The 11691-nt window shown below is 41.5% G+C and overlaps 1 protein-coding gene across 2 annotated transcripts; it reads left to right on the top strand.

Annotated features, from left to right (window-relative positions):
- Window positions 1-6917: 6917 nt before the first annotated feature.
- On the top strand, window positions 6918-10536 carry fas (Fas cell surface death receptor). Of its 2 annotated transcripts, XM_068568268.1 has the most exons (10): window positions 6918-7035; window positions 7354-7448; window positions 8155-8289; window positions 8410-8527; window positions 8694-8761; window positions 8864-8956; window positions 9132-9172; window positions 9337-9361; window positions 9526-9544; window positions 9986-10138. In XM_068568268.1, the coding sequence occupies exons 1-10, from the start codon at window positions 6965-6967 to the stop codon at window positions 9996-9998; spliced, it is 678 nt and encodes a 225-aa protein (XP_068424369.1). In that variant the 5' UTR covers window positions 6918-6964; the 3' UTR covers window positions 9999-10138. The 2 variants fall into 2 exon arrangements, with proteins under 2 accessions (XP_068424369.1, XP_068424368.1); XM_068568267.1 differs by lacking the exon at window positions 9337-9361 and having other exon boundaries at window positions 9986-10536.
- The last annotated feature ends 1155 nt before the right edge of the window (window positions 10537-11691 follow it).

Raw genomic sequence — 11691 nt, 5'->3', positions numbered from 1 at the left:
GTGAGGCTTTTCTGTGTGTGTGTTTGTGTACGTGCAGTATGTGGTGTGTATGACAGGGCCTCCAAAAAGTTCTGCTTTCGACCTCTGGTGCCATCTGCCAGTGACAGGGCAGAAATGCAAATCAGATGCAGTCAGATAATACGCCACGCTCGCTCCCTTCATTAGAGCAGCCTACAGAAATAAACTAGGTCAGACGGACCAGCAGCCAGCTGTGTGTGTGTGTGTGTGTGTGTGTGTGTGTGTGTAATAAGGCACATGCGCCTCTCTTTGTGTGGGGAGTCAGCTATACGTGTGTGTGTGCATGTGTGTGTGTGTGTGTGTGGGATGGGGGGGGATGGGTTTCCAGTTAGCAGTGAGGGTTCATAATATCCTTACTTGTGATAATGCACACTGAGCAGTCACCAGAAACATATAGAACAAACAGAGGCTCATCCAGTCAGCACTCCTTCAAAGATTCCAGACAGAGGAGGCACTTCTAGGCTCTGTGACAGGGCGAAGGAGCTGGGTGACAAATAAAGGCTCTTATCTGAGGCTGAAATTAGCCACAGCCAGAGCACAACTGATAGGGAGAGCGTATTAAACTCTTGAAAACGAACCACCCGGGAGGGTGATGCAACTCAGAGGCAACGCCGGCATAATGCAGACAGATGCGTCCTCCTCTCTCATAACGCTGCGACGCCTCTGAATTATGAATGAGGCCCTGTGCAGCTCTTCAATGCAGAAGCCCTCTCCTCTTCATGCTCACAATGTACTGTTTGTTTTCGTTAATGTCTTGCACTCAAACGCAGCCTCCCGTCGTCATTGTTGGTTGTTGTAAAAGTCTTAAATGAAGGTTAACAGGGTATTTAAACCACCTTTGTGTGGGACAAACAGTGCACAAAGCAGATAGGCAGAGAGGTGCTGATCTAAGACAATTAGATTGCTTGATATTGCGTTTGAGGTGCTAAACTGATTTATGATTTACAGGGAAACAGCTCATTTTTTGCAAATACCGTTTTTGATCTAGCTAAAGCTTCAGTTATGAGTCCTTTATGTGGTTGCATCCGGATGCTGCAGGATATTCCGTAAGTTTGTATTATATTAAAAGATCATACTGCAGAAAAACACGTATAAATAAGAATGTATTTCCCAAAAAGACTTTGTATGTCTTTCATAAATTCATCACACATTTTAAATCTGGTATTGTCTGAAGAATGTATGGAGATTCCAAACTTGTCAGGTTTCTAAGTTTCTTTGACTCATTATATGTGATAAACATTGAGCAATATGAGCTGAATAATAAATGACTGCGTGCCTTTCTGAATCCTTTCAAACGTGGTCCTTCTATTTATAGACACTCAAACATTTCCTTCTCCAGCTTTCTGTTTTCTCTCTTCCTCCAACTGATTTCAGGCACAGATTGTAAATTTAGTCAGAAGGGAGGGTCAATAATTCTCGTTTCCTGCAGTTTGGTCCTCTTTAACCAAGTGAGTCTCCACTCCCTGAATTCTCTGAAGTGCCTCTGCGATATCTGCAGCCGCTTGTGTGCGTGTGTATGAAGCGGTGGCTGCTCACGCCCGTTCATAATGTGCATGTGTGTGCACTGTGGCATGCGTCTGGAGGCATGTGAGTGTGATGCATGTTAGATGAAAAGGTGATATGAGATGAAAAGGTTAATATTTTCCAGCCTGGTGGGTGGGAGGTGATAGCTATGCGTGTTCATGTGTGTAAATGCTGTGTGTGTGTGTGTGTGTGTGTGTGTGTGTGATTACACATTTCTGTGTATTTTCTGTGTGGGTGAAATAGAAAAGTTTCATGTCTTCAGAAAAGTGAATTCATCTCACTGAAGTGGATGTGCTACACGATTGGTTGTGTTTTTTTCCCTTTGTTTTCATAAGTTGTTGAACGTTTCACCTCCACGCTCATGAACTTTTGCACTTGAGAAGAAATCTGTGTGTATCTTTTCATTGTTTATTCCTTTCTTTCGATTCTAATCCAGATGCAACATTTTTCCACATTTGCTGTTGAAGGATAACAAAGTGAGAAGATTGTGCAGGCCTGCAAAGCTGTGCACCCACTGAAAGTCACATGATATCAATCAGCATTTCCTAACCTCTTCTGTCATGTAGCACCACGGTTCTGTACGGATTAACTCAACTACACCGCCTTCGACATCGCCTATTATGTTCCAAATGTTACACTTGACATAAACATATTCTGGACAAGTGTGCATTTGTAATACTATTATTATTCAGGAGAACCAATGTATCCATTACTTTCAGCTTTTCATACCTTCAATAATTACCTTTAGCCACCAATTTCAACTGTGTACTTACGAACTATTGATTCAACCATTTCAACTTCTCTGCTTGCTCGTGAACCCCTTGTTAATTTTCACACATTCTCATTTGTGTGTAGCGTTACAGTTTAATCAATATTGTCGATGTTTTTTCTTTTTTTTTCAACAAATAGCACTACCACATACTCCCTAAATAGATCAGATGTACCCCTGATGTAAATCACAGTTCATGCTAGGTTGAGGGAATGAAAGATCACAGACATAGAAAGCGTTCCCTTTTTCTGCACAAGAGCGAATCCAGAAATATTAGAGGGGTTGTCATCGATGTCAGACACCCTTTCATGTTATGGTTTAACGAAACAATAAATGACTGGAGGGTTGGACTCAGTTGGTCCTGGCCTCCAGGCTCAGCTCAGTCTCTCCCTGCTGCTGCTCTGTTTTCATTAAGTCCCTAACTGGATTTTCAAATATCAATAGTCCCAATAAGTCCATCTCTATGGGACACGCAACGACATTATTCTTGTCTTTGCTCTGTGCTGGGGAAAAGCGCTCAGCACAGTTCAGAACAGGACATCCAATCTGCACTCCTCGCCATTGTCTTCTCCACCAGACAGCCCAGAGAATGAATGCTCTCGGCCAAATCCCCCTTCCATGCGCAGACGCTGACTCCCTTACCCACAGATGCGCTCGACTCTAATTAGGCAGACCGCTGGACGTGTTGTGGGGGGGTAAAATCTCTCTGCACAGATATATCATCTCGTGGCAGCTTTACAGATTTATGTCTTTTCATCTAGTTTGTCTGAAGACAGGGGGATCTTGTAGTTGCTGTTAACGACTTAGTGATGAACACAACCCTTACTTTGAATGTATGGCACAAAGCTGCACTCAAAGAAACATGTGACTATCAGAAGAGTGTGTGTGTGTGTGTGTGTGTGTGTGTGTGTGTCTCAGTGCTGCAACATGTTGCACGGCTTTGCACAGCCTCGCCGCTCGTGCAGTTAGAGTGAACAGTATGCTTCAGATCTACAGAACTTGCTGAGCATTCCCCTGAGACATGCGTCATCAGCACAGAGGTTATTTCCTGTAGTTGAAGAGCAGCATGAGTCTCTTCCTGTTCTGTAAGTGAAGAAGCATCGGGTTTTCTATACTGGTCACATTACAAGGCAGACAAGCGGTTTGCAGGAGGCATTTTGTCTTATTTCGTCTTTTCTACTCATCAAGCATTCAAGATATCCATAATAGAGATATACCAGTCTGAATCATCCAATACCACACTTTCAGCTTGTGAACAGGAGCACTGCATACTGCCAGTTTCATCAGTCTGGTTCTTTTTAAGGTGAATGTTTCAAATATTCACTTTGAGGCAGAAAAAAAGTGAAAACTGTCAAGGTGCTTATGTTTAAATGTCAAGTCGTGGCAGCTACTCTGAAGTGAACGAGCAAAGCCTATCTTTGGGAACATAGTTTTCATCATTACTCTCGGCGCATTCATGGATTATGATTATTACCTGTAGGCCTAAAAGCGTTGGCTCTATAAAAGAATATGTGTCACTTATTTATGGAACAGATGCATAGTATACATTCGGGCTGGGTATTTCAACGCGCCACTGACGTGCATGCAGTAACATTTCTATAAAAAAGGTGCTGCTTTGCTGGTTCTTTAGCGTTTCAGGTTAACACTGTGGTGACCCAATTTCCCTAAAAAGACCCAGTGCATCGTGATTATAGTCAACTAAATCCATGAAACTGACTATAATGCAATACAGCATTAATGAACTTAAGCAAGCAGAAGCAATCACAACCGTTGAAGTCTTCTGTCTTTCCGTCTGGTGCTTCTTTTACCCAAACAGTGGAGCCGTTACCTTCCGCTTCCTCGACTCATCTCCTCCCTCTTCTTCTGTGTCCCCAGGGAGGCTCTGAAACACGGTCCCTTCCAGCAGCTTTCTCCTAACAACAAAAACATTGTCTTATTCTATTTTATTTTTCCTCCCCTCCATCTCAGTGGAGCTATTACTTTGCCTTATTCTGCATATGAGCTGGAGGCGATGGGAGGCGGAACACATTGGCCGTGTATGATTGTGTCTTTCCGCCGAGCTGAAATCTACAAGCTGCACTTTTCTGCTGGTGGTTTTGCAGCTATTTGGTTTTGTTGCAGTTCAGCAGAGTAGAGGAGAGCCGTGCTCTCATTGTTGGCATATTGGTAACAGTTGTATATGCTGTTGTTACATTAAGCCCACTCAAAACAGAGAATGAGCACTAAATACATGAGTTTCTGCCAAGAAGACCATGTTCAACTCACCCACTTATTTACCCTCGAGGAGGCCATCAGGTTTACTTCTTACATTTGAATCGCATTATGTTTCCATCCATCAAGAGATGTGTTTTTCTTCCTCTTTTTGTGGCCCATATTGTAAACAGTTACTTCTGTTGATAAAAGAATGAAAGATGTTTGTTGAAGAAAAGAGAGACAGACAGAAAATATGGACTTAAGTGTCCATTGTATGACTTGCATCTGTCCTTTTAAGAACTAAATATATATATATATATATATATATATATATATATATATATATATATATATATATATATATATATATTGCAAAAAAAGAGCGAGAACAATGAATGATAGTGAAAGAGCTGCAGAACCAATTGCTAGATCAATCCAGCGTGGTCTACTTATTTTATTTTTTTCAGATTTAACTATGCAACACATGGTTTACCATTTGAACTCTGCAGATATATGGAAATAAATTCAAAAATTGAAGACTCTCCACCCACTCTGGTACAGTGGTGCTTTGAGCTAATGTCAGCCTGCTGACATTCTCACGATGACAATATTAACAAACTGATTGAGCAGGTATATAAAGTATATGATGTCCAGAATTCAGTTGAGATAGATGAGAATGTCATAAGCTTTGCACAGATTTGTTCATCAACTTTGAGAAAGAAAGATTTGACCACAAGCTGAAAAGTCCTGTTCGTCCAACAGTCGTGGAAACACTTCACTCAAAGAAAAGAAAAGTCAGGGAATAACCATATTCATTGGTCCTCAGCCTCTGGGGCTCACACATAACTGTAATAATTTCCTTGGTTGTCCACGCAATAGCTGTTGAGATATTTAAGTCTCGATCAAAAAGGTAGCCTGCATGGCAAAAGACCAAACCGGCATTGCCACACCCAGTCTCATGCTGCTTGGGTGGCTAAAACTATGAATTCATGATTTTCTAAAAACACCTGCGTGTGCGTGTTAATTTTGCTCTGTAAGTGGGCCAAATGAGCAGGCAGCAGAGTGGTACAAATCCGACACTGGGACTCCCTGGGACTACAAAGGCCTGAAATTTGATACACTTGCAAAAACAACCAAATCCCAAAGGAGTTCTCCTTCAAGTTAAGTTCTTATTCCCCAGCCAAATACTTTTTTCCTTCACTTTTGTTCAAAGATAAGATTTGCTGTTAACTACATTTGGCAGAGATCAAACAAATATGGCATTTTTTAGGCATATGGGGCGGGTGTGAGGCATTAATTTCTTAGTGGCACAGACATAAAGCATTTCCTGCGACAGAAAGGGCTTGTACAGCACATTAAGAGCATCATTAATTCATTCCACAATAACTTTATAAATCAAAGAGTGAGATTATATTGATTCATGTATTATTATGGCACCGGGTTGGCCGATATCCAGCTGTGCAGTGCGTTGCTTCCCCACATAACCTTTCGTTATATCTGTATTTTGCTGATTCCCTCTTTAGGAACAGTAATGAGTCAGTAAGTGGTCGTGCCGATCTGGTGAACATGCAAGTTTTAAACTTCACTTTCACAAATCACATTCCAACTGGGTGCTGATAACACAATTCATGTAGAGCCATGATTTAAAAGGAGTGCATTACACATTATTTAGGCAGGCAAGCAAGATAGTTTAGGTCCAGGCGGTTTTTGTTGTTTAGAAAATCTGCTGTTCATATTGAATCTTTTAAACAATCTTTAGTTTGAATATATGTGACAATGAATTAGATTTGAGCAAACGCCTCCAGCCATCTTACCTTACAAAGAGCAATGACACCTCCTAGTGGCACAAATGAGACACAATCTTCAAAATGTCATGGCTTCCTATTCTTTGTACTGTAAATTATTCCATAGAGAGAGTGTGAGTCCTATTAAGCAGATCTGTTGCTCCCATTGTTTACACCCTGAGAGTAGAAACTCAACCCTGGTGGGTGTTTTGGTGTTCATACTTGGATTTTTTTAGGCTTAAAAATATTGTAAAAACATGCCCGGGCATATCCCTAGCATCATGGAGAGGGCTTTGAAACACAATGTAGAGTAGACCTTCATGTTGCTAAATAAAATGTACAGCCAGTACAAATGAACGGCTAACTGTGAGGCCGTGCTTAGAGTTGATTGATTCGGGATGTCCTATTATATTTTGACAATGACGACAACCAAATCACATCAACTTTGTTGTATCCCGACGTACAGTTGGAAACATATGAATACAACTATTTATTTTTGATACACAGGCTTCGTTATAAGCAGACATACTGGAGTCTCCTCGTGTCAGAAACTGAGAAAGTGATGCACGTAAGAAAAAGAAGAAAAAAAATCCCCCCTTAAGTCGCCGCCTCCACCCCCAGGCTGTGATCTGTATCCTACTGACTGGAGCACCATTTCATCACGTACAGCAGCGTGATGGCAGCCGTTTCGAGCAGGCTTCCTGTGTGGTGTATCTTCGGTGTGTTGGCCTCCTTCCTCGCGCACGTGTAAGTACAGTCACACAAACCGCAGTTATGACGTTTGCGATGTATGTTAGAGATGTCATGGGGACTTTATATTAGTTCACGGGGTTGTGGCGGTAATGCTCGGGTGGGATTCAAGGGAATTTACGCGCCGATGACACAACACCTGAGTTCAGGTATCCATGGAAAGTCAGGAAAGCGTCGAGTAACTACCACGACAGCAATACACGTTAGGCGATTGAAACAAATACAAAAAAAAGGCGTAATTATCGGGTATTTCTTCTCGCTAATAGAGATTACAAAACTTCACTTTCACTTTCGTTTTTGTCGCTGCCTCTTCAGCGCCACTTCGTCCGCGGAGGGGAGGAACGACAGCCTTCCGTGTGTCGACGGCGTGTACGAGCACGACGGAAGGACCTGCTGTCTGTGTGCCGCCGGTGGGTAGAGGTCCCCACCGTGGAGGCTGTGTGTGTGTGTATGTGTGTGGTCTCTAAGCCAGAATACAACTTGCACTGCTCTTTGGCTGGCAAAAACTGTATAGTCATGTTATAAGTCCCACATTTAAAAGCAATTGTACTCCACAGACTTAACATATATTCCAAGTGTTACTTTTTTACTTAGAAATATGTATCTGTTTTGTTATTCTCGTGAAGAAGCTGAGGCTCAGCATCTCCCAGGCGTCTACGTTTTTGCGATAGTGCAATAATATACACCATGAAAGCAGAATATTAACTTAAAATGCTCAAACAACGTTTTGATACAGGGCCCTTTGACAAGACAGTGCCTCAAAAAAAGTGCAAAAATACCTACTAACACCTAACATTTCAGTTTTTATTGTGCAATACATTAACCAGAAAGTAACTGATGCCTATGTCATGGTCTTTTGAGCCCTTGTGGACTGGGGCCCCTGGGTAGTATCTCTTGACATAATACATCCCAGCCTCTTTACTTGTAGGCTCATCCTGTGAGCTAGGTCTACATCATACATATGTTGTTGGGACACCCAACTGTTAGTGGTGGTCTTACTGGCTAGAATACATTTCTGTGTGGCTCTCTGTGTGGCTGTGTAAATTATGGCCTGGCGCAAACTGATTCATTTGCTTTTTTCTGCCTATGGCTCCTGTGTGTGTCCCCATGCTATAGGTCAGTACCTGAAGGCGCACTGCACTACGAGTAAACAATATGGGGACTGCAAGCACTGCGCCCAGGACACTTACAGAAGTCAGCCTAATAGCTTGGAGTCTTGTGAGCCCTGCACATCTTGCTCACAACCTAATGGTATACACACAATGGGACATCACTGTTTGTTTTTTTTTGAAAGGAAGAATACGGTTCAAATCAGTGTGAAGTTCGGTCTGCCCCTCTAATGTCAGTTGTGTGGTTTTACGGTTCTTTTAGCCAATCGAGAGGTGAAGCAATCCTGTACCTCTGCAAGTGACACTAAGTGCCAATGTAAAAAGGATCACTACTGCAGCGGTGGAACAGAAACATGTATAATCTGCAATCCTTGTAAAGAGTAAGTTATGTTCTGTCTAATGTGCCTAAACTAGAAGATGTATGTACAGCTTCTTAAATAAATGTCTTCAAACAGGTTTCACAGCATGTTTATTGGCCCGTCCTCATAGACTGCCAGCAGTATAACATAAAACAAATTGTATTCTTCTTTTTCCTTTTGTTTGAAGGTGTCCAGAGGGCATCAAAGTAGCCTGTACATCCAACAATAACACAGTCTGCAATGAAAAAGTTGAAGGTATGGTTAAGCATTATTTCATCATGATGGCTTCAGTGTATTCATAATTAGAAGTGTCATCATTTCGTTTGTGATCAACTATAATGTGTCTTTGTGTTTCAGGGGTACATAATATTGGAATAATAATTGGCATTGTCGTATTCGTAGTAGTCCTACTTGCTCTTCTTGCATTCTTTTGTATCAGGAAACGCCGCCGTAAGTAATTCTCATCTAAATTTTCTGAGACCATTAGAGAGCACTAGAACCTCACATGTTTCTCAGTAAAACTAGGAAAGTGCAGTGATATTGCCAGTGGTTCTGCTCACGTTCAATTCAAACGTTTTTATCACTACTTAATAATATGTTTCTTTTTCCTAATTCATCTGATAAGGGGCGAGACAGCAGATCCAAAAGCCACCGGAGGCTGATGTGGTGAGTTATCCTCCAGTTATCTCTTTAAGCCCATTTATAACTCTCTGACCACCTGTGAGGAAGTTTGGTCGTTTTCATGTTTTTATCTCTCCTCTTTTGTCACACATATACACGTGTGCATGTATGATAAACACTGTTCTGTCTCTCCTCTAATGTTGGTATAGCTGCCCCTTTCTAGAGGAGGTGCAGGTTAGTTGTCTGAAACCTTTGATGTCCATGTCAGTGTGCTTGCTCTGTGTCTGTTCCACTGTGCTGTGACATCTTTGTAAAGCCTGTGGAAGCAGTGTGTTACTTTATCACTGTGGACTTGTAATTTGTTATAAATTAACGGTCATGCTTCTTCTGTTTCTCAGGAGATGCAGTCTCTTTCAGGTAAGAAAATACCTAGAATGCTTTTTTGTATTGATGCAATATCAGAGCTTTAATCGCCTTTTCTATATATTTTGAGCACGTTAGATTAAATACCGGATTAATTGCTAATCAGACTGAATTGACATTTCATTTTAGGTCAATAATCAGTCTTATATTGTGCGTATGTTTGATGATTTCTGTTTGGGAGGATTGTATTTTATTTAGTGTTGTCCTTACCAGTAGTGAGTAACATTATGTTTCTCACTACTTATTTCTAACTCAATAGCACAACACCAGACCTAAATGAATCCCTGAACACATGAAAGATGTGAGCAGCAGTCTTAAAACAGGCCAGATTGGTGTTTTGTGTCCATTGGAATGCCTCTTCAAGAACAATAAAGATGTGATATTATGTTGTTTGCTTCATCACATTAATCCGCACTTTTCCTGTCTTTCCCGTAGCTCCACTTGTTGATCTCGAGCCTCACCTGACTGACATTGCAGAAATGATTGGATGGAAGGATATGCGCGCTATAGCATTGCGCAGCGGCATATCAAATGCTATGATTGACTCTTGTCAACTGGACCACCCTAACAATAGTCAGGAACAGACATTTCAACTACTACAGATCTGGGTGGAGAGGCATGGAAAGGAAGCCTCAAGGAACTTGATCCAAATCCTTCAACGTATGGACAAAAAGGGCAAAGCAGGGAAGGTGTTAAATATAGTGTCTCCTCCTTGAATGTGTCAATTGTGAGCACTTTTTAAATATTTGCGGTGTTGTCTGTATGAATTAGTATTTTGAATGAGATGTCTCTGTCTTTACTTGAACTTTGTTACAGCTGAATTTTAATGTTAGATTTTAAATGACTTGTGTGATGTAAAATGTAAAAGATTTTTTCGCTTCCACTTGAAAAAAAAGATAAGATTCTTGTATAGATAAAACGATGCTGGTCAAAAGCTGAACAAAGTCCATATGTGCCATGGCTTGTGTATTATGTATTAAACCTCATTAAATGTATTTTTGGGGAATATATCACTTTGTGTTCCTAATGTGTTGTGAGTGGCCTAGTTTTTTATTGCCTATTTCTCAAAGACAGATTTTTCTGATCAGCCATCCTTCCCTAATCTTAAAACCAGAATACAACCTTAAAAACTATTTAAACTTCTACTGCCCTTTAGCTTGTTGCAATAACTGTATTTAGTAATTTAATAAGTCCCACATTTAAAAGCATTTTTTAGGCCAAGTGTTACTTCTTTATATTCACTCAAAAAATATGTATCTGTATTGTTATTGCTATTTTACGCTCTTATTTTGTAATAGTAACATTATTACACCTCCTAATTGTTTTATTCTCGCAAACAAGCTGACGCTCAGTATCTCTTAGGCCCCTTATGTTTTCTGTCGCCGGGAGAAGTTGGCCGTGTAGAGGTGGTGCTCCTTGTGGAAGAAGTGAGAGAGCCAGTGCACTTTATGATGTTGTAGCTGTCGCCGACGCCACAAAACGTACCGCATGTCGAACAGGAGGAGGCAGGCCGGCACGTCCTGGACAGCGGTCAGCATCTTCGGTGCCAGTGCTGGAGAAATCCCGTGCCTCCAGAACCTGTGCACAACAGAAACGCAGAAAATGAAACCGCAGAGTTGAGGAGAATTTTGCGCAAGCACCTCCAAGCCTTCGCCCATGTCGTCTCGTTTTGAGGCTGGCTCTTGGAACAGTGCACCCTGGTCAAAAGATGGCGCTCTGATGAAGCCCCTACACATCTGCAGGAGCCTCTCTGTGCCCTCTGAGGTCGTCATTTCTGCATTGTTTGACAAGTTAACTGTACTGACGGCTTTATACTTCGTGATGGGAGGTGTTGATGACGTAAGACACAAGCATTTCCTGAGGGGTTTTACATTGTAGACACAGCTAAACAGGGCATTTACAGAGGCACTGCTATAATCCATCACTTTGAATAGTATGCAATTGTATTTGTTTGTTTGAGGTTGACACCGACATAAGATTCCCAGTGTTGATGCAACATTGTCTAATAATGAAGAACGGCATTTTGATGTGTTTCATGCCTGGACGTCAGCGTTTAAAGGCCAACGTTTGGGTCGTTGCGGTTAATCCTGAATAAACCCTGTTCGATTTGTCTCTTGCCTTCTCTACTTTCAGACCAATTT

The sequence above is a fragment of the Clinocottus analis genome, unplaced genomic scaffold (assembly GCF_023055335.1).
Source record: "Clinocottus analis isolate CAN_PGR_092001 unplaced genomic scaffold, fCliAna1.0.p SCAF_8, whole genome shotgun sequence".
In the NCBI taxonomy this organism is placed as follows: Eukaryota; Metazoa; Chordata; class Actinopteri; order Perciformes; family Cottidae; genus Clinocottus; species Clinocottus analis.
The sequence above is the reverse complement of the archived record's forward strand: the minus strand, read 5'-3'. Positions and strand labels throughout refer to the sequence as shown.